Here is a 27,740-nt window from a genome sequence, read left to right on the forward strand (position 1 = left end):
ACCAATCAGAGCATTGACACTGGAAACATCAAAGGAACTCTGTGCTTGTGATGTTTTACGCATTTTCAGATTGATTTCTGTTGTTTTGTGTATTTGCTTTGTGTTTTTGGATTCATTTTGGTATTTTGAAGTATTTTCTGTGTCGTTTTATATATATATATATATATATATATATTATTTTTTTTTTTTGTGTGTTTCTAGAGTAGATTGGTATGTATTACAGACATAAGTGTACGTTAGAAAGGTGAGAGGAAGAGCAGAAGAACAATGAGGGCTTCACAGACATTAGGACACATATGAACATGTGTTCTCGCTTTTTCTGGATCACCTTTGATGAGTATTTACGTGGAAAATGCAGCTTAATGTTTCAGCATAAAACATTTAATTACGGGGGTTAACGAGGCACCTTCACACCATCCTTCGTCATGACAACTCATCAAGCTGATCACAGCATCTGTTACCAGGCAACCGTATCCCTGTGTCCAGGAGAGTTGACTCAGCAGAAAAACAAAAGTATTATTGATCCTGAATGTAGGAGCCGTACAGGATTTGGTTGTTTCTCACCTGTTTCTAAATGAGGTTCATGCATGTGAATGGGTATCGTGCACGCAATCAGAGTATGCACGCTTCTGCACCACAGTGATTGGGCGTGGCACTGTGGGAGTAGGTTATATTAATACGTGCGCTTACCTGGCAGTGTTTTGTTTGGCTTGCTGGTGGGGTGAGGTTGGGAGAGCAACTTTCTGTTGACCGCATCATCCTGCGATCCATCTACAATCTGCACTGTCATGAGGTATCTGTAAAGCAACCAATGCATGCTACTAAAGTAAGTGCCTATGTCTCCAACACGATCTGGAACAATAAACCTCCCAACTCTGGGCAATTGTTTGGCATGCGCGTCATCAGTGTTATATCCCTCCTTGCTTAGCCTACGTGGCGTGAAAAAAACCGGCTTTTAGTCCACGTGCCACAATACTGAATGTTACTGAAAAGACGTTTCATTTACAAAACTCCCCAAAAAAATCTGAAAGACTAAAATTCAGTGAAAATCACAACATTTTGGGGGAATTTTTTACACATTTTTAAACAGAAAATATATGGTAAATAACCAAAAATCTGAAACAAAATCCAAATATGAATTCAATGTATCAGCAATACACCATGAAAACTCAGACAGCAGAAAAAAATAGAATATTTAAATGAAAAAAAAGCGAGCTTTTAATAAAATACATTTTATTGAAGAAGAGACAAACCTTTGATTAGACGCTGGTTATGAAGAGAGTTTTTAAAAGATTATTTAACATGTCAGCAGATTCTTCTTCTGTCCACGTTTCTCTTCTTTGTGTGTTGTGAGCGTCGGGAACGAGAGTCTGTTTGTGTCCAAATGACGCTGAAGCTTCTAGAAAACATCTCCACGTGATGTTTGTGTTTGTGTGAGTTCACTTAGACCCTGCAGCTCCCTCAGACCCTGACCAGGACACGCAGACAGATCCATCAATATTACTGATTATTATCAATCAGACGCCAACTAACACAGCAATCATGGGAATAAATACCTCCAGCACCAGGCGGATGTGGGCTTTTATTTTGGCTGAGTCTTTTGTCAGCTGCTCTGTGAACCTGAAGCACAGCGTTAGCATTGTTAGCTTTACACAAACGTGATGAGAACACATTAAAAGGAAGATATATCAGCATTTAAAATGATTAAAAAGCATGTATTTACAGACAAATATATAACATAAAACAGGAAGTGATGTAAACAGGGACTGACGCTGTCAGCTGATTGGTCTTCTTGTCGATAAATTTCAGCGCCTCGTCCAACGTGAACTCCACAAAGAAACCGAATCCCACCGCCACAAAGATCCTGGAGGCGTCCTCACTGAGACATATTGATGACATCATCAGTTTAACCATATGACCTCAGATCAGGATTGATCCCAGGCTCAGAGGTAAGGTTAGGATCAGGGATGTCCCTATCAGGTTTTTTGCCCGAGTACGAGTTTTTTGATTTTGAGAATTGGCCGATACCGAGTACCGATCCGATACTTCTATAATACATCAAAAAGATAAAGAAGAGCAAAAAAACAGATCCAGGATGTCCCTTATTTATTTTATTCACCTTATTTTAACATTCAACCCTAAACAGAACACTTCTGTGACGTAGCTTGATCAATCAAGCAATACATTAAAAGAAAATTCACTTTAGACTTTAGTGCAAGATTAAATAAAATTGAATAAAAATGTCTAATATGAAAAATTAATAGTGCCTCATCTTAAAACAAATAAAAAAATAAATGTCAGTGCTGTAAAGTAAGGTCAGTAATGTGCTTTTAGGAACTGCACTTTTAATGTTTAATCTCCTCATTTAGTTTCACAGATTAAAATGTATGTTTATCTTGATGAAAAGTATGACAACTTCATTTTGTTGGCATTGCAGGTGCAGAGCATGTAAAATATTAGCTGTTTATTAAATAAAGTGTGTGAGGTCTGCAGATAGAGGTTGATTTAGAATACACCTGCACGTCATGCTGTAGATTGACTTAGGATGGTCTATTCTCACACACAAACATACACACGCACACGCAAATCACACTGGCGCGAGTGTGCGCACACAAACACTCATGCACCCGCAAACAAACACTTGTGCGGAGCAGACAAACAAGCCCTCAAACATCTGTGCACAGTGCGCACACACACTAGCATCAGGCTAGTTAGCAGAGAGGCTAACGATATGTTTGGTCTCTTTCAAACAGAACAAATGTTGTAGTGATTTACCTGATGTTGAACTCTTTTATTCACAAACATCTGAGAACTTTGGGTCTAACTCTCCACCTCTGCTCTGCATCCAACTTGTTCTGCTGACCAAACAACAGACATGGCTCCTCCTCTTTTTGACACAAGTTCTTCTGTGTCATCATGTTCTGCAGTATCAGAGCTTTCTTGTCCATTTACACCGTAACCATGGTAACCAGAGCGCTACTGTTTACCTTCGCAGTGCAACATTGAAAAGGCTCCGGTCTGACACGGCACAACGTAGCGTTCCGAACATTGTGTAATCAATATACCGGTACGGTGGTATATTAAACATTTATATCATAATGAAAATATATACCGGTATTTGGTATGAACCGTTATACAACCCACCCCTATAATGATAATAAATATACATATATATCTGAGTCCTGATCGGGAGATAACGTCCGATTCCAATCGAGTCTGAAACCATGTGATCGGGCCCAATTTCCGATCATGTGATCGAATCGGGACATCCTTAGTTAGGATAATCCTATCAGCTCAGAGTTAAGGCTAAGATAATCCTATCAACTCAATAACACACACTCACATCTGAGCCTGAACAAAGAAGTTACAGCCCAGGTCCACTTCCGTCTTCAGATGGCCTGACTCCGCCTCCTGTAGTGACATCACAGCCGCAAAACACACACACACACACACTAAACTGTTTTCCATGTTTGGAAATGTTACACATACGAGTAGGTGTGTGTGTGTGTAGGAGTGTATATATACGTGTGTGTACCTGCAGACTCTGGATGGTGTTCTTCAACTGTAGATATTCTGAGATCTTCTCATAAACCTGATCCCTCTGATCCATCACCGCCCTGAGAGAGAGACCGACACACACACACACACACACACACACACACACACACACACACACACACACACACACACACACACACACACTTTAACCAGCTGTAACTGATGGTCACGTGGATTCTATAACTAGTTGACCCGTGTTAACCAACCACTACTGTTTGACACGCCCCCTTACACCTGTGTGGTGCGTTCACGGTCCTCACCGTAAATCTCGCCTCAGGACGTCGTTGACGAAGTTTTCATATTGTAGAACCTTCCCGGTAACCGTAGAGTCAGCGGGAGCGAGCATCTTTACCGGGAGCGAGTCGCTACCGACGATACCGAACAAACGACAGCAGGCTAAGTGTAGCAGATTAACTGTATCAGGCTAACCGTAGAGGACAGGTTTAAGTCGAACCAACAGGACGAGGATGTGACCACATCTGACGGTGACCCGGAAGAGATGCAGCGACAGAAAAATACACTGCTGCTTTTCAAAGTAAAAGCACGGACATCAACAAAACCTTCACATCATTTGAATTAAAACCCGAATGGGTACAAGACAGAGCTCCATCTGCATAAAACTACCTAAACGCACGTGACAGTGAGCAAAAACTATTGTTTTAAATAAAAGTCCCAAGTTTAATCATCACTAAACAATCTTGAGGGGATACCATTTTTAAATCACAAATGCACTAATAAATTAACACGAAGATTATTAAAACTCCAAAGAGCTTTTTGAACTGAGGTTTGTGGGTCTGACACGTACTGAACAAAAATAAATAATTAACAAAGATTAATAAATTTTTGTCCAAGCACTCAAAACATCAATATTTAAAAATTATACTTCACTAATTGTTTCCGTGATTTAATGCAAAAAGTAAAGTTTAAAGAAAATGTTGATTATAATTTCGTCTTTCAAATAACAAAAATGATAATCAACATCAGTAAATCCCTAAATGTTCGCAACGATGTTGATGTTTTATTTTGAAGTCGAGTCTGTCCACTCCGGCGCGGTTTGATGACGTTTCTGTAAACCAACACGGTTAGCTCCATCTATTTCATTTTACCTTCTAAAACTCCAGAACAGAATGATTCAATAATAGGTAAATATGAATTTCTTTCTAATCTCTTTAAACTAAAAACAGAGAACAAAACTCTACGCGTTTGGTTTGCGTTAGCTTAGCCTTCCCCATGTTACCATGGCAACGGGTAGCCCAACGCTCACGAGCACCAAAATGTTTAGTGCATTTATTTAGTGATGTGACACGTTTTATTGAGGTTTTAAAATGTGTTTCATGACTAAAAAACATCGTCAATAGCACAAGTTATTCCAATCAGTCTTAAGGTTGTTACCATGACAACTTAGCGAGTTAGCCTTAAGCGCTCAGTGTTAGGTGGTCAACTTTTGAATGAATGAATGAATGAATGTACTTTAAATGCCACGTTTACGAAGCGTTACCGCAAATGAATCAAACCATAGGAATGATTTAACCTGATTATACTACATTGATAAATACATGTTCAGCCTTAGTAACTGTTACCATGGCAACAGAAAGAAATTGGTTAAAAATTGCAAATTAGAGTTGCCAAAAGTGGACAGAAAAAGTGGTTAAAAAGGGTTCAAAGTGCTTTCATACATTTTTTTACCCTCCGTTTTCCCGTGATCACGACTTAATTTTATCGAGATAAGGAGACTGTTTTCCCGTGATAACGGGATAATTATCTCGAGATAATGAAACAACAGTGTAGTGTAATAAATCATTGCAGGAAACATCATTCAGTGTAACAATGTCAGAGGAACAGGGGCATATAGATCACTGCATCAGGACTTCAGTAAAGTTAGAAAGACCCAAATAACGTCTTATTCTAACCGTTATGAGATAGCCAATGAGCTACAAGCTGCAATGAGCTGATCTTCAATTATTGATCATTTCAGCAGAAAATATCCCTGTGTGTTTCCTGTGCAGCTTGATTCTAAAGCCATGGAGCAGTACAGCATCCTGGGTCGTATCGGAGAAGGAGCACACGGCATCGTGTTTAAGGCCAAACACATCGAGGTGAAGCTCCTCCCACATGTTCACCTGCACTGTTCACCTGTATATATTTATGTGTGTGTGTGTGTGTCAGACAGGAGAGACTGTGGCTCTAAAGAAAGTGGCCCTGAGGAAGTTAGAGGATGGGATTCCTAACCAGGCTCTGAGAGAGATCAAAGCTCTGCAGGAGATGGAGGACAACCAGCATGTACGACACACACACATACACACGCACACACGTCTGCTCTTATTTTGCTAAGAGTCATTGTGTTGTTTTGGCGGTGGTCAGGTGGTCAAGCTGAGGGACGTGTTCCCTCTGGGGACAGGCTTCGTGCTGGTCTTTGACTTCATGCTCTCTGACCTCTCTGAGATCATCAGGAACGCTCAGCAACCTTTGACCCCAGCTCAGGTCAAAGGTTACATGATGATGCTGCTGAAGGGCGTGGCCTTCCTGCACCACAACAACATCATGCATCGAGTGAGAGACATACATACAAACACACACTAACCAAAAACAAACCACAGAACAGTGTTTTTCAACCTTGGGGTCGTGACCCCATGTGGTTTAGATGTGGTCACCTCAAATGTTTAGTGATTAGTAAAATAAAAATTACTGATTAAAATTATATTTTGTCAAATTAACACACTTCACTTTAAATGTCCTTGGTTTTATGACTAATTTCTATTAATTTGGAGACATTTTGGGGAAGAATTTGAGGAATATTGCAGGATTTTTTAATTAAAAAAAATATTATTAATGTTCTGACTAATATTTAATATATAACATTATTGATAATAAAAAAAATATTTGAGTTTTTTTTTTTCAGTGGCCCTAATCCCTAACCCTCCTCCGTAGTATTATTATGTTATCAATAATAATAATACATTTTATTTGAAATTCAGCGCCTTTCAGGTCACCCAAGGTCACCAAACAGTACATGATAAAACCACAACAACATAGTATAAAACCACAATAAAGTCTAAAAACAACAGGAAAAATGAAGCTAAAACAAGGAGAGCTGGTGGAGTGGATAGATGAATGGAGGAAGAGGATCTGAGGGAGTGAGATAGAGTGTGGACGTGGATGGCAGTGTGGTGGATGGCCTTAAACCTTAACAGAAGGATCTTGAAGTGGTTGCAAGATTGAATGTGAAGTCAGTGGAGCTGGTGGAGAACAGGACTGATGTGGGAGATTGAGGGAGTTTTGGTGATGATGAGGGCAGCTAAGTTCTGGACTATCTGAAGTTTATGGAGGGATTTGCAAAAGAGAAGGGAATTGCAATAATCGAGCCGGGAAGTGACGAGACTGTGGACAAGGATAGCGGCAGTGTGAGGGGCGGAGGTGATTAATGTTGCGGAGGTGGAAATATGCAGACCGGGTGATATTATTGATGTGGAATTTGTACAATAGATTGCTGTCAAGGATGACACCCAGACTCTTAACCTGTGGGGAGGGGGAAACGGAGGAGTTGTACCAATGAGGAGAACCTTTTTTTTGTCACTGTTGAGTTTTAGGAGATGATGATTTAACTTCTGTGATACAGTCAATAAGGGAAAGGGGGGGGAGGGTAGAAGATGGTTTACTGGTGAGGTAGAACTGGGTGTCATCTGCGTAACAGTGAAAATTAATGCCAAATTTACGGAAGATATTGCCAAGGGGGAGGAGCTAAATAATGAAGAGAAGGGGCCCCAGGACTGAGCCCTGGGGCACACCTGTAGTGACGGGGGAGAGTTTTGATTTAAAGGATTTGAGCTGGATGAACTGAGTGCGGCCGGACAGATATGATTTAAACCAGTTTAGGGGGGTGTGGGTGATGCCGATGGAAGCTAATCTGTTCAGAAGGGTGGTGTGAGAGATGGTGTCAAATGCTGCACTCAGGTCGAGGAGGATGAGGATGGTGAGGAGTCAAGAATCAGCTGCCATGATGAGGTCGTTGGTTATTTTTATAAGTGCTGTTTCAGTGCTATGGAGGGGGCGGGAACTGGACTGGAACTGTTCATAAAGGTTATTGTGGGATAGGTGAGAGTGAAGTTGGCTGGCGACTATTTTTTCGTGAATTTTACTGATGAAGGGGAGATTTGAGATGGGACTTAAGTTATTGAGATTGGAAGGATCTGCACCGGGTTTTTTTAGGATTGGAGTTATTGCAGCGGTTTTGAAGGATGAGCGAACAGTTCCAGTGATGAGAGACGAGTGGATGATGGCTGATATGATGGGAAGCAGAGAGGGGAGAGAGGCTTTGACCAGGAATGTGGGGAGAGGGTTCAACTGACAGGAGGATGGTTTGGACTGATGGATGAGGTCTGAGATTTCAGAGGGAGTGGTCAGTTGGAAGGTGGAAAAGGAATGAGTAAATGGGAAGGATTCTGGTGGGATGGGGAGAGGAGAGTTCTGACTGAGGAATGTTCTGGATTTTTGAGGAGAGAAATGACATTAAGGCAGTGAGTCAGGAGGGCAGGTGAGTTTATTGAAGACCTTTATTTGAACTGGTTAAACTGGAGTAATATTCAGATTTAGTTTTAGCAATGGAGTCTTTGTACTGGATGAAGTGGTTATCGTACACGTCTTTATGAATAGTGAGGTGGGTTTTTTTATGGAGGCGCTCGAGTTGGCGACCTCTGGCTTTCATGAGCCAGAGATGGTGTGTGAACCAGGGGCAGGAGTGAAGAATGTAACAGACATGGATTTTAACGGAGCCTGGGAGTTGAGAATGGAATGGAGTGTAGTGTTGTAATGCATAACCAGATCATTAGGGGTAGAAATGTATTTATGTCCAGGTGGTGGTCAGTGCTAGAGGTGAGGGTGTTAAGATTTATATTGTTAATGTTGTGGAATGATTCGAGACGTGGGAGCTTAGTGGTAGTAATGGTGAGAGCAGCATTGAATGAGAGGAGAAAGTGATCAGTTATGGTGAGTTCATCAGTTTTACAGTAGAGGGGTGACACCATAGCAGCAGAGTAAATCAAGAATGTGACCTTTTGAGTGAGTGGGAGTGTTGATATGTTGCTGAAGACCAAAACTATCTAAACAGGAAGTAAAATCACTGGTAAAAGGATGATTGATGTTGTCCATATGAATGTTAAAATCACCCAGCACTATTATTTTTGATGAAAGGAGGATAAATGAGTGAGGAAGTCATTTAAAAAATCACTGTTGGATTTAGACGGGCGGTAAACAGTTGTAATTATGGTGGGAATAGGTCCAGAGTTCACATACTGTGGAATTAAATGAGGTGAAGACCAGGGCAGACACAGGTGAGACTTTGATGGTCTCGCCCCGGTCGGAGTCACGTGGTTTACAGGTGTAAACAAACCCAGGTGGAGTGGATTCAATGAGCTGAGAGAAGTCGTGTTCTTGTTGCCGTGTCAAACTTACAGTCAGTGAAGAGTTCATGGATGAGTTGTCTTTTACTGGTGAGAGAGCGGATGTTGTGCTAGCCGACCGCTGCTGCTCCATGATGTTATTATACTGTCTCTTGTTTGTTTTCCAAAAACTCCACTTGGCAATTAAACTGATTCTGATAACAAACATGATCAAAAACGAATTCTAGAAAAGAATAAAACGTCTCTGGGGTCGCCATAAATTAGTGATATAAAAATGTGTGTGTGTAGGACCTGAAACCAGCCAACCTCCTGATCAGCTCCTCTGGTCACCTGAAGATCGCTGACTTTGGATTGGCTCGTCTCTTCAGTGATGTCAGAGGTCGTCTGTACAGCCATCAGGTAGCCACCAGGTGAGATGCTCAGCGGTCACACACACACACACACACACACTCACCCCTGTGTGCGTGTGTGTGTGTGTAGGTGGTACAGAGCGCCTGAGCTGCTCTACGGAGCCAGAAAATACACTGAGGGCGTCGACCTGTGGTGACAAGTTTATTCATTATCATCACCATTACCTGAACACAGGAGTCAGGGCGATGCTTCAGTGTGTGTGTGTGTGTGTTTCTGTGTGCGCAGGGCGGTGGGCTGTATATTTGGGGAGCTGTTGAACTCGTCTCCTTTGTTTCCTGGAGAAAACGACATCGAGCAGCTGTGCTGTGTTCTTAGAGTGTTAGGAACACCTACAGAGGAGAACTGGCCTGTAACACACACACAATTACATTTTTCAATTACAATTACATCTTCAATTATCCATGTTCAATTACAACTGAATTATGATTACGGTGGCTGGAATTTTTTTCCAATTACAATTAAAATTTTTCCCCTGAAAATCAATAACAATTACATTTTTAATTACAAAAGGACAAATTAATTTAATCACAATTACAATTATGTCATAATCGTAATTAATTATCAATTACAGGGATAATTGACCCTAACTTTGGCTGCAACACACACGTCTCTCTACAGGAGGTCACTGAGTTGTTGTTTATTTGTTGTTTAGGATGTCACCGAGTTGCCAGACTACAATAAAATATCCTTTAAGGAGAATCCTGCAATCCCATTGGAGGAGATCGTCCCTGACTCCTCCCCTCAGGCCGTGGACCTGCTCTATAAATTCCTGGTTTATCCGTCCAATCAGCGCTGCTCGGCCCGACAGGTACCTCTGATGGGGCGGGGCTTGTAGCTCCACTAATTGATTAGTGGGTGGCACTTCCTGTGTGTCATGTGACTTCCTGTCAGAAGGAATAAAAAAAAAAAAAAAATCACATACATGAATGAATTAATTGATTAGTTGGCTCATTACCTGCTCGGGTGATTGATTGATTGACAGCCCCTCCTCTTTTGGCAGGCTCTACTCCACCCGTTCTTTTTCTGCGTTCCACTTCCTGCTCACCACTCAGAGCTGCCCCTTCCTCAGAGGGGGGGCCGGCCCCTCCGCCCCCTGGCCCACTTCTCGCTCCAGGCGCCCCTGCAGGACAGCGTGGTGGAACCCAAGCTGCTGCGAGGCCCCGCCTTCTGCCTGTGATCGGTTCTTAGGTTAGCACCTCTGAAATGGAAACCACGCCCACAAACTGGTTTTACATAATTTATTGTTTGTTCATATTCGCTAACCTTTGCTCCGCCTCCTGCTGAGCCTGTGACACCTGAACTGGTCTCTGATTGGACCAGCTTTAAAATGCATAGACGGAAAAGGTCCAATGCCCTTACAGAGGGGGTGGGGCTAAAGGGAGACCGACAGGTGGAAAAGGAGCCATGAACCAAGGTTGTATTTACACGTTTACATGCTACATGTGTCAGAGTTGGTTGACCCGTGTGCAGCAGCGCCCCCTGCTGTCCACGCAGAGAAACCCCGCTTTTATTTTGAAGGGGATTGATTTATGCAACATTCACATGTACTATCGCCTCCTTCACTTATTTGGCCTTTAACAATGATTTCTAATTTATTTCACAAAATCACCCAAACATGTAACAGGAAAGTATAGGGACAGCTCCTTCAAAATAAAAGCATTAAAAATGTCCACTGAGTCAATTGAAGCAGCAGGGGGCGATAGTGAGCAGACACACAGGTGATGCATGATTGGACGGTTAGAAGAACCAAAGGCTTAAACAACACGAGGCACTTCAGCTGACATCTGTGTGTGTGTGTGTGTGTGTGTGTGTATGGCTCCGTTACATAACCACAGTAAAGGTTTATCAACAGGCGAGCAGATCCACACTTTGTTTATAAAAATAAAAGTCATTGGCTGATTTCATCACATGCTCTCAGCAGGGTTTGCATACGGGGGGGGGGGGGGGGAGCCTGTATCACAAACATCACGCACATGCACGCTGCAGGGCCCTTGGCCCATGAGCAGCACATGGCTCCATGTTTAGGCCTCGTTTATAAAGCGATGTGTAGTGAGGTCCATGTTCTTCCAAATGAACTTTTTTTTAATGTCATTTAATATTTGTAGACGCGGAGCAGTTATTAATTCTACTTTGTTCTCACACAAAAGCTGTTGGTTTTGCTTGAATCCATTATATCTATTTAACAAGAACAACTGGAATTTTTATTATATGGTCAATTTTATTTATTTATAAATGTATATGTTTATATTTGTTAGTATTTGGGCTGATCTCTGTTTTAATAAATTAAAATTGTGAATGATCTCATGTTTATATGAAGTTTGGTGTTTTGATTCATCAAACCGTGCTAATAAATCACAGCCCAGAATTAACTTCCTGTCCCGCCCTGGACACGCCCACATTCTACTATATATGGTCGTGGAGCTCATGAATGGGATTCTACGCTCAGTTACGGCTCAAAGACGAGGAAATTGATTGTTTGCACATTTGTTTTGGTGACGGTCATGGATTCATTTTCACTGATAGCTTTAATATGAAAATGTTAGCATGCATGGAGCTAACGGCTAACGCTGAAGGGTTTACGTAGATCTATGATCTGATACGTGAGCGTCTCCTAAATGTTGGCGTACCAGGGTCAGCTAATGTACACGCGCACACATTCTCACGGTACGTTTAATAAAATAAAGCTTTCAGGCTGTGTGCGTGTGTATTTGTGGGCAGGCTTTAGAAACGAGGCCAAAGTTGCCATGGTAACACAGGCCTGTTGATGTGGTGACACAGGCTCAGGATGCACTGAGGGATGATGGGAAAAATACGTTTAAAGGCGGCGTCGTCAGAAGCGACTGACGCTGACATCGGCCAATCACAGGCTTCAGAGTTAGGCCATTTCCTGGCTAGTTTCCAAAAAGCTTGTCTGATCCTGTCCAATGAGAAGCAAGCAGAGGCGGGTCTTCTCCCAGCAGCCTATCAGGAAAGCCCTTATTAGGTAGCATAAAAATTACAGCCAATGGGAAAGAAACGTCCTCACTGCTGACCAATCAGAGAGAGAGCCCGCCCCTTAGCTCCCGCCCACCCAGGCGACCAATCCGAAGCCGCTTCATTTGTTGTGCGCTCGGCTCCAGCCAATGGCCCGCCGTGCTGCCCTGTCGCCATGACGACGATAACTCCTCCCTCCATCCCGCTGTGTCGATGCTGTCTGCTGATTGGCTGACTTCTGAGAAACCGGCTCCTGATTCGCTGTCGGACAGACGCTCGCCGTCGTCGTAGCCAATCGGCATCAAGAAGGAGAAGGATTCACGCTCCTTTTTGTTGCTCCGCCTTCTTTTCTCCTCTTCTTCCTTCCTTTTTCTCTTCTCTTCTTCCTTTTCCTCCCTTTGTTTCCTTCTTTCTTCCTCTTCCTCCTTACTTCTCTTCCTCTTTTCTTCATCCTTCCTTCTTTTTCTCACTTCTACATTCTTCCTCCTTTTTTTCTCTTCTTCCTCCCTTTCCTCCTCTTCTTCCTTCCATTTTCTCTTCTCATCTTCCTTTTCCTTTCTTTGTTTGCTAATTTCTTCCTCTTCAACCTTTCTTTTTCTCTCTTCTTCCTCCTTCCTTCTCTTTCTCTTTTCTTTTTCCTCCTTCCTCTTCCTCTCTTCCTCCTTCCTCCACTCTTCCTCCTGAGCTTCCACTTCCACTCGGTCCAAATCCAGATCAGGAGGTCCTGACCCTCCTCTTTCTCCCTCACTCTTCCTCCCTCCCCTCTTCCTCCACTCCCCCTCTCTGGTTTCCTGGGAGACAGAGACGGTCGCCGCGGCAACCGCTGCTGCATCCCACCTTTTTGTGTGCAAGGATGAGGAAGAGGAGGAGGAGGAGGGGCCTTCTTCATCAGGGTCTGTTAGAAAAGACACTGAAGTCAGGTCACATGATCAGAAAATACACAAACAATCAAGTGGACTTTTACTCTGAAAGTCACAGGAATCATCACAAATGTGTGTGAGCTGGAGGAAGTGTGAGATGAGTGCATGTTTGAAAAGAAAGGACTACAAATATGATGCTAGAACTACAAATATGGAGACACAACAAGAACAAAAATCAGAAAGGACTACAAAGATGGAGGGAGTACATTCATCTGCCTGTAATCTCGACCTGTACCACCAAATCCTACAGTGTTTCTCTGTGTTTACAATGGAAACATGAAGATGAGACGACAGAATGAAAGAGAAGAAGAAGAAAGGGATGAAGGAGGAGGAAGAGGAGGAGGAGCAGAGAGAAAGGTACAAACCGCGAGTTCTCAGTGCGTCCAATCACGTAGAAGCACGGCTCGCCCTGTTTAGAGTTGGTCATACAGAGAGACAGGCTGGACAGCTCCACTGAGGAAGAGGAGGATGATGAAGAAGAGGAAAAGGAGGAGGAGGTAAAACAGGCAGAAAAGACAGAGCGAGACGCCACAGTCTACCAGAGTCCATTCAAAAAAAGGTGAATTTAAAACGTGTGATTAATAAAGTGTACAGGAAGTAGCTGTTAGCTTCCTGTTATGCTAAAGGAGTTAGCATGTGTAGCTGCATCTGAAGTGTGTTTGACGAGTGAGTGTCACCAGATAGACTGATGACCAGCTGAAGTGATACACCTGCAGGTGAGGCTCACCATAGTCAGGTACGTAACCGTTGCCTTTCTTCAGCACCAGGTGGATCCTGGCTCCGCCCCTTCTGATCTGATCCACTGCTTGACTGTGAGTCATCCCCACCGTGCTGTCGCCATTGATCTGGACCAGCTGATCAGACACCTGATACACAAATACACACTCATTACACACACTATCCTGCTTTTAAGTATGAAATAGTTTCTAGAACCTCCAGGAAGTCGTTTTGAATGTGTGTGTAGTGTGTTGTGTGTAGTGTGTACCTGTATCTTGTGGCTGTGCTGAGCCGGTCCTCCCTCCATCAGACCCAGGACGTACAAACCCATGTTGTATTCACTTCCTCCTCTGAGTGAGAACCCAAACCCTGTAGGACCACGATCTAGATCCACACTGTAGAACCTGGACTGGTCCTGGAGAGCAGATGAAGGAGTGAGTACGGACACACACTATACACACTACAGACAGTAATGACAGTGACCTTTGACCTCCCTCTGATGCCCTTCATCAGTTTCACGTCCATGTCCAGTTCTGCTCCGTCGGACTCTGAGAACACACATTATTTAATTATGATACTATACATCATTATTATTGGGTGGACAGGGCGCTCAAACATCACATTAATCAAAGTGTGGATGTAATCCTGACTCCGCCCCCTCACTGTAACCACATAACTAACTAAGAACTAGTGATGAACCCATGGTGTTCCTCCACAGAGAATAACAACGATGATGATGATGAGTGTGCTTACGTTGTTTGGGTGTGATGCTGATCCTGAGCGAGTTGCCGGCTCTCCGTATTATCTGAGCCAGGTCTCTGTGCTGCAGCTCTCCCACTGGTCGCCCCTCCACCGCCTCCAGACGATCACCAGGATGGACACGCCCACTACGGGCTGCTGGACTGCCCCGGCGCACCGTCACGAAGCGGTGGGACATCAGAGAGGCTGGGGTCAGAGGTCATTAGTACAGGTGTGTGTGAAGGTGTGATAAACAAAGCTCAGCAGCTGCAGCCAATCAGTGACCTCCATACAGTGACATCATAAACACAAACAAACAAAATCAACAGGGATCATGTCAACGCACTCACACTAGAGCTGTACATTACCATGACTCTAACGATACAATACGATTCACAATTTACATATCCCGATACTAAACAATACGATATCAATAATTACAAATGTCACCTTTACCAGTACAAAATGGTATGAAATGCATTTGATTTAATTTTTTTAACTTGTGAGAACAAATAACGGGTAACTAATTGTAATTCAAGCATCAATATCAAAAACAAGTGGAATGTTTATTAAGTGTGAAATTATATTTTTAGAAAAAGTTCAACTTTTTAAAAGATTATATTAAGTTCTTAACTTGAGGCTCCTGTGGAGCTACAGGTGCTATTCAACATTTGAACTTAACATGCTAATGATAATGCTGGTTTATGGGATTTATCAGGGACAGAAATAAGAAGTGATCTATGCAGAGCTCACACAGAGTGGACCGTGTGTGTGTGGGTGGGTGTGTGTGTGTGTGTGTGTGTGTGTGTGTGAGAGCCGTACACACAGTTTCAGTGAGGAGTCAGAAATTCCTGAGAGCTGATAAAAGAGAGGAGGAGCATTTGAGTCAAATGACCACAAAGCTGTGTGTGTGTGTGTGTGTGTGTGTGTGTGTGATGAATAATGTCTTTCAGTGTTAACATTAGCCTGAACAATATAAACAAACTTCATTCTTTTACTGTTTCTACTACTGTGCTTAGAATCAGTCACAGGTTAACATGATGACCAGTCTGACTCTAACAGTGCTCAGTGTGATCTATGTGAAAAGGACAAGCTGTGTGAGTCAGATCACGGCTTTCGCTCAGCATGTGCGCATGCACTCACACACATAAACATGATGCAGACATTAAGATATAAACCACGCCATCAGACTTCTGACCAATCACAGAAAGCGACTCACGTTTGGAGTCTTTGATGGTTTTTAAAGCCGACTGCAGTCGATCCATCATGATGAAGAGTGTGTGTGAGTGTGTGTGTGTGTGTGTGTGTCTGAATACTGAGTTGGAGCAAAGCTGCAAAGTGGGACACTCTGAGGGGGCGGAACAGGGTCAGAAACAGAAGGAGGAGCCTAACCTCCCAGTGTGTGTGTGTGTGTATGTGTGTGTGCAGAGCAAACAGAAGCTCAGGTACTGACCTCGAAGTGACATCATGACGTTAATATTTAAAATGATCAGATTGAGCTCATTAACTCATTGGCTGCCAGTCATTTTAGAGCATTTTTGACAGATTTTTAAAGACTGTCACAGAATTTAAAGACCCACAGAATCTTTTGTACTATGACGATCTAAAATTCTGAAAGAATAGACTGTACTTTCATCAGAAAAAAATATTTTGTTTCTAGCTTGTTTCGTTCTTCTGTAATCAGCAGTTAAATATAGGTCGTTTCACACAAATCGCCAGTTTCTGAGCAAAAAACTGAGAAAAAAGACAGTGACTTTAAGGCTAATATGTTTTAGCTTCAGTGACACCTCAAACATCTCAACATTGGTTTCCTTCTATAAAACTACAAAAACAAAACTGAGACCGGGCTTTTGATGGCAAAATTATTATTATTTTGATATCTGGGTCAGAGTTGTATGGTTCCCTTACCGAAATTTTGGCCGTCCTCCAAGTATCCCTCCCCCTCAGTTTCCACACATGCAACTTCCTCCATCTCCGAGTCTGCCGTTTGGCCCGGTTTGTTGATCGTTTTCTCTCACCATCGCGACCAGTGACGTGCAGTCAGGGTAGGCAGGGTAGGCAGTGCCTACCCAAGGGCGAATTGATATTTTGATTATTTGTTTTAATTATAATATAATTACAAATTATTTATTTTTTAATTTCCGATAGCCTACAGTACCTATTGTTTGAAAGTGTAAGCATTTTGTGCTTTTCATAGCCTAAAAGACAAAAAAAACTCCTTTCCTCTTTCTCTGACCTCTGCTCATCACGGCTAATCTCTCATCCAAAGGTGCGCTGCTGCTACCAACATGCCACCAGTTGGTCACTACATCATAGTACAAGCCTGATATTCACAGAAGAACTCCGTCACACCGTCTCCTAGCAACCCCAGTCGAAAAACACAATTAACGCATATATGCGTCAATGGCAGCGAATGAGTTTACTTTGTGTGTGTGTGTGTGTGTGTGTGTTAGTGACCCTGAGATCAAAGGTCAACCCCCCCCTCACCTCCTCCTGCCTCCTGAGAGGCAATGACGAACCCAAATCCTTCTCCAGTTCTCCTCCTAAGCTCCACCTCCACCGTCCTGGCTCCGCCCCCTCCTCCATCTTTGGCTCCGCCCTCCTCGACCCCCAGCAGGTCCCGGGGCTCCAGCGTCAGCGTGACGGGAACCGAGTCCAGGAAGCTGGTGCTCTGGATCAGAGCTGAGGAGGGGCCGTTGGAGGGCTGAGGGACCCCTGGAGACAGACAATGTTACCATGGCAACCACCTCACAGTGTTCCACCAATAGGAGGCCAGTATTACCTGTGGGGGTCCCTGAGGGGGGGGCAGGTCCCTCCTGAGAACCGGCCTGGCTGAGGGGGGGCACGCCCCCCACAGAGGGAGTTGGTAGGTCAGTGTGTGAAGAGGGGAGGGGCTTATAAAGGTTAGGGGTAACCACCGGAGAAGAGGCGTGGCCTGAGATAGGAGAGGGAATCATGTGACTCATGAAAGTAATATCAAGTTAAAAGTTTGTACAGCAGTAAAACGTCCTCCAAAATAAAGGGGGAGCCAACACTGGACACACACACACACACACACACACACACACACACACACACACACACACACTACTGTAGATATCTTTACATAAAGCTCTGACTGTTTTTTTTAAAATAAAAGCGTGGTGTACCTCCTCTGTAAACCAGCAGCACCACCTCCCCCTGCTTCACATGGTCCTGGAGGATCCTCTGCACCTGCAAATCACACACACACACACATTAAACTAGAGTCGTTGAGGAGGGACTAGTTTGCAGTAACACTGAGACTCCAGTGGTGTTAGAAACCAGCTGATGATGGTGTTATCTGTTGACTGATGGTGAACTCTGACCTGGGAGAAGGTGAGGGTCTGAACGTCCGCCCCGTTGATCTTAACGATGGCGTCCCCTGGCTGCAGGGTGGGGCAGCGCCGTCGGTCCCAGACCCTCCGGACCACGGCCAGCTGCCCGCTGTGGCCCCCCGCCGTCACGCTGAAGCCCAGGCCGCCTCCCTCACTCTGTCCCAGGGCCACTGGTACCAGCTCCCCTCCCTGGGTGGCCCCCGGCGTACAGAGGAAGAGCCCCAGCCCCGGGTGACCCCTGGAGCCCTGCGAGGGCGCCTGGTGGTTAGCCGGACAGCCGTTAAACCCACAGGGGGGCGTCTGGGAGGAGTTTAGGTGGGGGTCAGTGCTTTGGTTGAGGGTGGAGCTTTGTTGGGAGGCGTGGCTAATGTTGGGGGCGGCCTCAGGCTGAGAAAAGGGCAGCCTGGGCAGGACGTGGGAGGACGAGGAGGCGATGGTGGACAGGTCGCTCTCTGAGGACTTGGAGCTCCGCCGCAGGAGGACGGACGAGGAGGACGAGGAGAGGGCAGGCAGAGTGCTGCTGCTGTAGCCAATCAGAGACGACCTGCAATGTGTGGGAGGCGGAGCCAACAGGACACATTAGCAAAACCCAGAGACATTAACAAACCCAGAGATCAGAAACTAGAAGTTCTCAAGTCGTGGGTTAGGACCGACCTTCGAGTTCCCGCGCTGGACACGCCCCCGTCAGAGTCGCTGTGATTGGGCGGTGTCCTCTCTGGCAGAGGGGGTGGAGCCAATGGGGGATTGGGGGATGTTGGGGTGGGCTGGGTCATCACTCCATTTGTCAATGGCAGAGAAACCGAGGAGGGCGGGGCTTGAGTGGACCCTGGATTTCAGAATAAGAGTCTTCAATGATTCATCAAATTATTTTCTTTCTACAAATGAAATTATTTCCTGTAGAACTGGTTCTGACCTGTTGAGCTGCCGTTAGCATCCTGCGTGCGGCTGAAGGTCAGCTGGGTCTGCACACGCTCAGACCCGCTCGGCTCATTGCGAGGCTGCGGCTGTTGGAAAGGTCAAAGGTCAGATCCTATCAGCATAGACAAGCAGGAGTGACTTACGACACAACCAATGAGAAGGCTGATGTACAAACAGTGGGTGGGGCCACAAACATGTGACTGTATCAGAGCTTTGTGTGTGTGAGTGAACACAGTGTGTTGACATGTTCAGGTAAACCCAGTCGGCAGGTGTAACAATGAGCAGCAGCAGTGAGGGGGCGGGGTTACCGTGTCCAGGCTCTGCTTGGGGCAGCCGTCTGGGTTGTAGAGCATGGGGTACCCCCTCCGTAGGACCACATCAACACTCTGACCCATCGGCACCGCCTTCAGCAGGTCCACCACCTCCCTGTGGGACCGGCCAAGCACGCATGCCTCGTTGATGTACACCAGGATGTCCGCTGGACCAGGACCAGGAGGAGGACCAGGACTAGTTAGTGTGTACTTTATGTCCACCATCAAGTTGCAACAGAATAAACAGTTTTTGTGACAATAACTGACACCTTCCTGCTCATTTTTATCACATTCCTGTTACATTTCAAAGTAAAACGTGCAGAAAAGAACCCTCCAAACTAAACTCCCTTCATTGTTTTTAATGCTTTTGTGTTTCACTGATCCTAACAGCACGTGACACAGATTACCACGTGTGTGTGTGTGTGTGGATTATCTGTAGATTGTGTAAAAACATCTACGTCTATAATCTCTACATTGACTCTCTGTATGAGCTAAACATGGTGATGTTCTATTGTTATATATCTACGTTATATACGCACACACAGGTATGTGCAGGTGTGTGTGTGTGTTACCTGCGCTGAGGGCTGGGGGCCCCCCCGGGGTGACGCTGTACACCTGCAGGAACTCTTGTGGTCGACTTCCTCCTACAATGTTGAAGCCGAACCCTCGTGGTCCTTTGGACAGACGAGTGTGGATGGAGTAGCCAATCAGCTGAGCCGGCTGCTCCGTGAACTCTGGGACTGGGGGGAGGGTGTGGAGTCAGTTGAGAGAAACAGGAAGTGACAGAGCAGAAGGAGGCGAGACTCACGCTCTGAAGGGGGCGGAGTCTCTTTGCTGTGAGTGCGAGGGTCGAACCAGCTGGTAGTCTTGGCAACATGACTGAGAGAGTGAGAGAGACACCTTCATCATCATCATCATCATCCGCAGAGTGGAGCAATCAGGAGCATCACTCACTCTATGTAGTACGGCTCCCCCGCCTCACTGAAGGCCAGCTCCCAGTTGTCAGGGAGAGGAGCTCCTGCTCTGCTCCGAGCTCCTCTCCCTCCGTTCACAGCCCCCTCCCTCCCTGCTGACGACTCCCATGATTGGCTGAGGGGCAGGTTGGTGGGCGGAGCCGGAGCAGACCCTGAGGAGGAGGGTCAAATTATATCTCTGCTCAACTCCATACTTGGTTATCTGGTTATAAACCTGGTTATCTGGTTGGTTATGTACCTGGTTATCTGGTTCTATACCTGTTTATCCAGTTCTATACCTGGTTATCTTTACTTGCTCATCTGGTTCTGTACCTGGTTATCGAATTCTGTAACTGGTTATATGTACCTGGTTATCTGGTTCTATACCTGGTTATCTGTATCTGGTTCTGTACAGGGTTATCTGGTTATCTGTACCTAGTTATCTACTCATGTACCTGGTTATCTACTCATGTACCTGGTTATCCGTACCAGTACCTGTGTGTCCAGTGTCGTCCTCACTGCCGTCTCCTTCGTCCGTCGTCTTCTCCAGGTTACTCAGAGACTTGCTCCTGGTCCTGAACTTCCTCAGGAGGTTCCTGTGCTCCTGGAACGTGATTGGTGGACTCTCAGGGCCGATGTGGACGGGGCGGGGCGTCCCGTAGTAGTTTCCTGTGATTGGACATTAAGGAGATTTTCAGGTAAACATGTACTGTAAATAGGGCCCCGCCCACAAATCCTAAGACTAAAAAAATAAAAGCTTTTTGTTTCAGGACGTTGATGGACTTTTAATGTGAAAGGTTCTTGTGTTCGAATAAACTCAGCTATTTTAGTTTTTAATCCACTCACAGATTTTAATACGCACTGCAAAGGATTACACACAAACACCTGTTAAACACACACACACACACACACAGTGTGGGTGCGTTGATTTTACTCACCTTTGAACTTTCCACTCTCCAGCAGAGCTCCTGATTCTTCCAGAGAGAAAAACTCTTCGATGGAAACAAAATTATAATCAACACCTGAGATCTCACCATCACGAGGCTGTCGCGTCGTACCTGAGACAGACAGACAGACAGACATTGAACCGGTGTGTCATGGTCTGAGTTCACATCGTACTGAGATTGTATATGAGCATATATGCGTGAACGGACACGTGCTTTATGTTTATTGGATTAGGGTTAGGGTTATAATCTCAGCACGGAGGAAAACTTCGATTGGCTGTCTCTGTACATGTGACTTTTGCAAAAAGTTTCCTCTTCTTCTTCTTCTGTGTTTTGGTAGGCAAACAATGTGTCTTATGAACGCATGTCTTATGAAATAAGTTACAGTTATAACTTATAATATAAATATATATATATACTGTATTATAAAAAGTGTCTTATGAAGTTGCCCTCTGATTGGAGGGTCTGTCACTTGGTACTCGCGACAACTGCTGGTTTTTACAGGAGTTACAAGTTTAAAAGTTACAGATCGCAATTGCCAAATGTGTTCTAAAAGTCACATGTTCAGACAAAGCCAAGAGAATGTCCAGGTTCAATGACACACACACATACTGATGTTAATACACACACACAATTATGGGCCCATAGATTTCATCTGAAAGTTTAATACACACATGGCAGGTGTGTGTGTGTGTGTGTGTGTGTGTGTGTGTGTGTGTGTGTGTGTGTGTGTGTGTGTGTGTGTGTGTGTGTGTGTGTGTGTGTGTGTGTGTGTGTGTGTGTGTCTTACAGGGTACAGCTCGTAGGTAGAGGTTCTCTCTGATCAGCTGCTGTAACTGACTGTCCATGGATCCTGGAGTGAAACACTTAGAGAGATACAACCTGAGGTCCTTACAGAGAGAGGAACCTACACACACACACACACACACACACACACACACACACACACACACACACACACACAACACTCAACACACACCACACAACACCCACCCCCCACACACACCACACCCACAACCCAACCCACACACCCCACACACACAACACACTCTTACTCTCCAGCAGCTGCTAACTGTCAGTGCACTCATAGGCAGGTGTGGTCTCACCTGGAGAAACAGTCTTGATCCTGATTGGATGAGGGCATGAATTGAGGACACCTCTGACGTCTCCGAGGGTCAAACCCAACACGGGGGTCCCCCCAATCTCCAGGATGATGTCACTGACTGTAGCCCCACCCCCAGGAGCAGCAGTGACGAATGGGAACTCCCCGTAGTCGGCTCCACCCCCGATGGCCACGCCCAGCTCACCTGAACCTGCCCCCCCCAACGGGACAAAACTTTCCTGCACCTGAAGACAGACAGACAGGTAGAGACAGACAGACAGGTAGATTAGAAACAGACAGGTAGAGACAGACAGGTTAGAGACAGACAGACAGGTAGATTAGAAACAGACAGGTAGAGACAGACAGGTTAGAGACAGACAGACAGACAGACAGGTAGAGACAGACAGGTTAGAGACAGACAGACAGACCGACAGGTAGAGACAGACAGGTTAGAGACAGACAGACAGACAGACAGGTAGAGACAGACAGGTAGAGACAGACAGGTTAGAGACAGACAGGTAGAAACAGACAGGTTAGAGACAGACAGGTTAGAGACAGACAGGTAGAGACAGACAGACAGGTAGATTAGAAACAGACAGGTAGAGACAGACAGATACCTTTGAACGCCAGTGCAGTTTCTTCACTGTATTCTTAGACATGTTGGCTGAGCTACAGACAGAAGAAAACATTATTATTATTACTTACAGGAAGTTAGACAGCTTCACAATAAGAGTTCAACCATTTCTCTCTGTGTTTCCAAAGGCCTGCAGTCCCAATCTGACAGAGGAGAGCTTTTTTTTTATTTTATTTTGGAAAACATTTTATTTTTGTGGGGAGAAATGAGTCAGCGACGTAAATAAAGTTTTGAGTTTTAGAGGAAGCTTCATTCAGAGAGGAACAGATGGAGGACAGCAGGACACACACACACACAGCGCGCGCACACACAGCGCACACACACACACACACACAGAGTCGTGATGCATTAAAAATGGAGGAACATATGTGGAGGTGAGAGTCAGCAAATAAACAAATAAACTGTGAAAACGACACAATGAGGTGTGTGTGTGTGTGTGTGTGTGTGTGTGTGTGTGTGTGTGTGTGTGGTCAGAAATTATCCAATCAGAATACTCATGTCTATCAATGAGCCTCACAGTGATTGACCCTTACACTCTCTCTTCTTCCCCTGGTGGAGAAAATAGATTTTCAAAGTTTTTTAATTATTATTTTGTTAAAAAATAAACACACAATATTAAGCAACTATATTTTTATACTTTCCCTTTGTGAAATAGAAATCTGGTTAAACTATAATGCAGGAAAAATATTTATCTGAGCTCAAACATGATCAAAAACTAATTCTAGGAAAACAACGTCTTTGGGGTCACTAGAACGTCTTGATATCATAATGGGGTCACGATACCAAAAAAGGTTCAGTACCACTGCATTAAATACTGTTTCTTTCCACTTATTTACAGAATGAGATTCTTTAAAATGTGTGTTCTCACTCATTAATTCCATCATATGATCTATAGTTGTTTTTAAATAGTTTTCTATGTAAAATGTTGTAGTCGGACAAAGGAGGGACTTGGATTCAGAAATAAGAGAAAAGGGGACTAGAGCTAAAAAAGTTGGAGAACAACTGTCTACTATATACTATAGTATGATTAGGATGGTGAGCGTTCACACTGAAGTAAACTTCCAAGTTTCCCAAGATGCATTTGGAACCTACAGCGTTAAAAACCTTGTTCACACTGAGGCTAAATATCTCTGTTGATTCTCCACCTTTACTTTGAAAATTCGGAAAACATTTGAAGTGAGAAAGTGACAAAGTAGAATATCAACATGTGCTCATTTCATCCATAAAACTCACGTAGACACATTTCATTCACACATTTCACGCATTTTCATTGGTCATCCTGTTAACTTCAAAATAAGAGCCCTATTTACAAAACAGTTAAAAAAAAAAAAAAAACTAATGGAAGACAAGAAGATATGCTTTTATTTTGAAATGGGGACATTTCATTTTGTACTTGTCTTCCATTGGTTTTTTAAAGCTTTTGTAAATAAGGCTCTTGTTTTGAAGTTAAAAGGAAGTTTAATCAGACTAGTATGTAGTAGACAGTATATGCTCATTGAGTTTGCAGTGCATGGTACGTTAGTATGCAATTTCAAACAGCCTATTTACTAGTGTGCCCACCGTGCATACTTAAAAAATGTCCCCATACAGTATACATCCTGGTATTTCTCACATACTCAATCTCTACATACTATCTAATGTGAACGCGCTACATACTCATTTAGACATCACACTTAGTATGAGTAGTACGTTAGTGTGAGTAGTACGTTAGTGTGAGTAGTACTTAAGTATGAGTAGTACGTTAGTGTGAGTAGTACGTTAGTGTGAGTAGTACGTTAGTATGAGTAGTACGTTAGTGTGAGTAGTACGTTAGTATGAGTAGTACGTTAGTGTGAGTAGTACGTTAGTATGAGTAGTACGTTAGTGTGAGTAGTACGTTAGTGTGAGTAGTACGTTAGTATGAGTAGTACGTTAGTGTGAGTAGTACTTAAGTATGAGTAGTACGTTAGTGTGAGTAGTACTTAAGTATGAGTAGTACGTTAGTGTGAGTAGTACTTAAGTATGAGTAGTACGTTAGTGTGAGTAGTACTTAAGTATGAGTAGTACGTTAGTGTGAGTAGTACTTAAGTATGAGTAGTACGTTAGTGTGAGTAGTACGTTAGTGTGAGTAGTACGTTAGTATGAGTAGTACGTTAGTGTGAGTAGTACGTTAGTGTGAGTAGTACGTTAGTGTGAGTAGTACGTTAGTGTGAGTAGTACGTTAGTATGAGTAGTACGTTAGTATGAGTAGTACGTTAGTGTGAGTAGTACTTAAGTATGAGTAGTACGTTAGTGTGAGTAGTACGTTAGTGTGAGTAGTACGTTAGTATGAGTAGTACGTTAGTGTGAGTAGTACGTTAGTGTGAGTAGTACTTAAGTATGAGTAGTACGTTAGTGTGAGTAGTACGTTAGTATGAGTAGGTACGTTAGTATGAGTAGTACGTTAGTGTGAGTAGTACTTAAGTAGAGTCGTCCTTAGTATGAGTTAGTACGTTAGTGTGAGTAGTACGTTATTGAGTAGTACGTTAGTATGAGTAGTACGTTAGTGTGAGTAGTACTTAAGTATGAGTAGTACGTTAGTGTGAGTAGTACGTTAGTGTGAGTAGTACGTTAGTATGAGTAGTACGTTAGTGTGAGTAGTACGTTAGTATGAGTAGTACGTTAGTGTGAGTAGTACGTTAGTGGGAGTAGTACGTTAGTATGAGTAGTACGTTAGTATGAGTAGTTACGGTAGTGTGAGTAGTACTTAAGTATGAGTAGTACGTTAGTGGGAGTAGTACTTAGGTGAGTGACGTAGTAGGAGTAGTACGTTAGTGTGAGTAGTACGTTAGTAGAGGAGTCGTGAGGGTGAGTGGTAGGAAGTAGTAGTAACGGTTAGTGTGAGTAGTACTTAAGTATGAGTAGTACGTTAGTGTGAGTAGTACTTAAGTATGAGTAGTACGTTAGTGTGAGTAGTACTTAAGTATGAGTAGTACGTTAGTGTGAGTAGTACGTTAGTATGAGTAGTACATTAGTATGACATCATCAATATACACACACACAGTGAGACCCCCCCCCAACACCACATGTGTCCCCTGAGGCGACTTGTCAGCATCAGATGGCGTTTCCTCAAACACACTCTGTGTGGCTCCTCAGGTAGTTGTTCCGCATCAAACATCATCCACAGCCAGATAAAAGTAAACAGATCAGAGCCATGTTTTCATCACAGCGACTCTGAACTGTGACTAAACTAGTTACTAATTAACACGCCTGTAACGAACACTTTGGTGTGGTGGTAACAAACAACACACTGACCAAAGTACTCACAACAGGCGTCACAATATATCACATCAAACAGAGATATTGATTATTATCCATGATAATCAGGGCAGTGTTTATCAGGCTGGATACAACTGTATCTACACATCTATTCAGCATACGTCATAATGATATAAAAGTGAAACATAGACCTGTGTGTGTCTCAGACGACGTGTCGCTGAAGGTCAGAGGTCGAGGCTGAGCTGTAGTGACAGACGCTGTCGGCTCATATCTGTCATCAGAGGGTCAGAGGTCGTCTGGAGGATCTACATGTAGAGATCTACGCTGACGATCAGATCACCAGAGTCTGATACTTACAGTCCTCACTCAGGGAAAAGTCCTCTGTTTATCTACCATGAGTGTGTGTGTGTGTGGTGTGTGTCAGTAATCTTCCACACTCTGTTACTGATTGACTTCCCAACACGCACACACACACACACACGCGCACACACACCACACACACACCTTAGTAATAGTTTCACATTCCAGTTGATGTGAGAACAAACAGTGCTGACTCAGCACGTCACTGACCATCATCTACACACACAACCACCTGAGTTAGAACACCACAAACAGGAAGTGCTCTCACACTGAGCCAATCAGAGTGAGACAAATAGAGAACATCATCATCATCACTCCTCTTCATCAATCCTCCCCTTCATCATCATCATCATCATCATCATCACTCCTCTTCATCATCACTTCTCTTCCTCAATCCTCCCCTTCATCATCATCACTCTTCCTAATCATCATCATCATCATCATCATCACTTCTCTTCCTCTTAATCATCATCATCATCATCATCATCATCACTCCTGCTCTTCATCATCACTTCTCCTCCTCTTCATCACCACTCCTCCTCTTCATCACTCCTCCTCCTCCTCTTCATCTTCATCATCACTCCTCCTCCTCTTCATCATCACTTCTCCTCCTCTTCATCACCACTCCTCCTCTTCATCACTCCTCCTCCTCCTCCTCTTCTTCATCACTCCTCCTCCTCTTCATCATCATCACTTCTCCTCCTCTTCTCATCACTGAACAAAGAGCGCCTCTTTGAGCTCCAGCTGTTTGCCACCATGTCAACACGCGCGCGCAGCAGGTCTCACGCATGCTGTCACCACTCACACACACGCGCACGCGCACTGTGCTCCAGTATCTGCTGACGGAGCCGTTTTGACGAGCACACCAAAAGCAAACGTTGACGCGCGGACCGCAGCGGGTTTACGTTCAGCACACGCGCATGCACCTCTACACGCACAGCGTGCACGGTACCAGTGACCGTGAACGCGGGCTTCTTACCTTCATAGTTTCTTCCGCGTCCCCGTCACAGTGAACGTGTGAATCCTCTCAGGGCTGTGCGCGTGCCCGGTCGTTCCCCCGCGCTGCTGCCCCTGCGTGCCCGTGTGTTCGCGTGCGTGTGACTGATTGACTGTCCACTGCAGGTGAAAAAACGCAAAGCAGTAACGGATCTCTGCCACACACGCGCACGAACTCAGTCAGTCACACGCACGCACGCATGCACGCGCCTCTCC

General features: G+C 44.3%; 3 protein-coding genes across 13 annotated transcripts; 1 reads left to right on the plus strand and 2 right to left on the minus strand.

The window, feature by feature from the left end:
* Nucleotides 1-177: 177 nt before the first annotated feature.
* LOC114466625 (protein UXT-like) lies at nucleotides 178-5,509 on the minus strand. Its single transcript, XM_028452213.1, has 7 exons — nucleotides 3,819-5,509; nucleotides 3,536-3,617; nucleotides 3,344-3,411; nucleotides 1,772-1,879; nucleotides 1,557-1,620; nucleotides 1,254-1,468; nucleotides 178-797 (listed from the first exon to the last, which is right to left on the minus strand). Exons 1-6 carry the CDS (start codon nucleotides 3,902-3,904, stop codon nucleotides 1,400-1,402), a joined length of 477 nt encoding a protein of 158 aa, XP_028308014.1. The 5' UTR covers nucleotides 3,905-5,509; the 3' UTR covers nucleotides 178-797; nucleotides 1,254-1,399.
* LOC114466614 (cyclin-dependent kinase 20-like) lies at nucleotides 1,890-11,264 on the plus strand. 5 transcript variants are annotated; one of them, XM_028452196.1, is made up of 9 exons: nucleotides 1,890-1,949; nucleotides 5,534-5,654; nucleotides 5,725-5,838; nucleotides 5,920-6,108; nucleotides 9,243-9,364; nucleotides 9,435-9,497; nucleotides 9,591-9,714; nucleotides 10,018-10,173; nucleotides 10,366-11,264. In XM_028452196.1, exons 2-9 carry the CDS (start codon nucleotides 5,580-5,582, stop codon nucleotides 10,540-10,542), a joined length of 1,020 nt encoding a protein of 339 aa, XP_028307997.1. In that variant the 5' UTR covers nucleotides 1,890-1,949; nucleotides 5,534-5,579; the 3' UTR covers nucleotides 10,543-11,264. The 5 variants fall into 5 exon arrangements, with proteins under 5 accessions (XP_028307997.1, XP_028307994.1, XP_028307998.1 ...); XM_028452193.1 differs by lacking the exon at nucleotides 1,890-1,949 and adding an exon at nucleotides 4,596-4,700 and having other exon boundaries at nucleotides 5,565-5,654; XM_028452194.1 differs by lacking the exon at nucleotides 1,890-1,949 and adding an exon at nucleotides 4,607-4,700.
* On the minus strand, nucleotides 8,091-27,740 carry LOC114466587 (membrane-associated guanylate kinase, WW and PDZ domain-containing protein 3-like). 7 transcript variants are annotated; one of them, XM_028452131.1, is made up of 23 exons: nucleotides 26,526-26,544; nucleotides 26,360-26,439; nucleotides 22,915-22,966; nucleotides 22,302-22,542; nucleotides 21,986-22,102; nucleotides 21,190-21,309; nucleotides 20,747-20,920; nucleotides 20,253-20,424; nucleotides 20,107-20,177; nucleotides 19,871-20,038; nucleotides 19,296-19,465; nucleotides 18,983-19,073; nucleotides 18,724-18,895; nucleotides 18,061-18,613; nucleotides 17,863-17,926; nucleotides 17,496-17,648; nucleotides 17,201-17,428; nucleotides 14,729-14,920; nucleotides 14,459-14,523; nucleotides 14,244-14,390; nucleotides 13,986-14,124; nucleotides 10,321-13,233; nucleotides 8,091-10,249 (listed from the first exon to the last, which is right to left on the minus strand). In XM_028452131.1, the coding sequence occupies exons 3-22, from the start codon at nucleotides 22,954-22,956 to the stop codon at nucleotides 12,401-12,403; spliced, it is 3,912 nt and encodes a 1,303-aa protein (XP_028307932.1). In that variant the 5' UTR covers nucleotides 22,957-22,966; nucleotides 26,360-26,439; nucleotides 26,526-26,544; the 3' UTR covers nucleotides 8,091-10,249; nucleotides 10,321-12,400. The 7 variants fall into 7 exon arrangements, with proteins under 7 accessions (XP_028307932.1, XP_028307934.1, XP_028307936.1 ...); XM_028452133.1 differs by lacking the exon at nucleotides 26,526-26,544 and having other exon boundaries at nucleotides 10,321-10,536; nucleotides 10,629-13,233; nucleotides 26,360-26,495; XM_028452135.1 differs by lacking the exon at nucleotides 26,526-26,544 and having other exon boundaries at nucleotides 8,091-9,712; nucleotides 10,178-10,249; nucleotides 26,360-26,495.

Source organism: Gouania willdenowi, chromosome 7 (genome assembly GCF_900634775.1).
Source record: "Gouania willdenowi chromosome 7, fGouWil2.1, whole genome shotgun sequence".
Taxonomy (NCBI): domain Eukaryota; kingdom Metazoa; phylum Chordata; class Actinopteri; order Blenniiformes; family Gobiesocidae; genus Gouania; species Gouania willdenowi.

Excerpts from the sequence above, each read along its gene's own strand:
- LOC114466625 (XM_028452213.1), bottom strand. The coding sequence starts at position 3,904 with ATGCTCGCTCCCGCTGACTCTACGGTTACCGGGAAGGTTCTACAATAT. Across the intron at positions 1,621-1,771 it reads AAGACCAATCAGCTGACAGC|GTTCACAGAGCAGCTGACAA; the intron begins GTCAGTCCCTGT and ends GCTGTGCTTCAG. Across the intron at positions 1,469-1,556 it reads ACATCCGCCTGGTGCTGGAG|GGTCTGAGGGAGCTGCAGGG; the intron begins GTATTTATTCCC and ends TGTCCTGGTCAG.
- LOC114466614 (XM_028452196.1), top strand. The coding sequence starts at position 5,580 with ATGGAGCAGTACAGCATCCTGGGTCGTATCGGAGAAGGAGCACACGGC. Across the intron at positions 6,109-9,242 it reads ACAACAACATCATGCATCGA|GACCTGAAACCAGCCAACCT; the intron begins GTGAGAGACATA and ends GTGTGTGTGTAG. Across the intron at positions 10,174-10,365 it reads AGCGCTGCTCGGCCCGACAG|GCTCTACTCCACCCGTTCTT; the intron begins GTACCTCTGATG and ends CTCTTTTGGCAG.
- LOC114466587 (XM_028452134.1), bottom strand. The coding sequence starts at position 22,956 with ATGTCTAAGAATACAGTGAAGAAACTGCACTGGCGTTCAAAG. Across the intron at positions 20,921-21,189 it reads GGAGAGTGGAAAGTTCAAAG|GAAACTACTACGGGACGCCC; the intron begins GTGAGTAAAATC and ends GTCCAATCACAG. Across the intron at positions 20,178-20,252 it reads GGGGAGCCGTACTACATAGA|TCATGTTGCCAAGACTACCA; the intron begins GTGAGTGATGCT and ends TCACTCTCTCAG.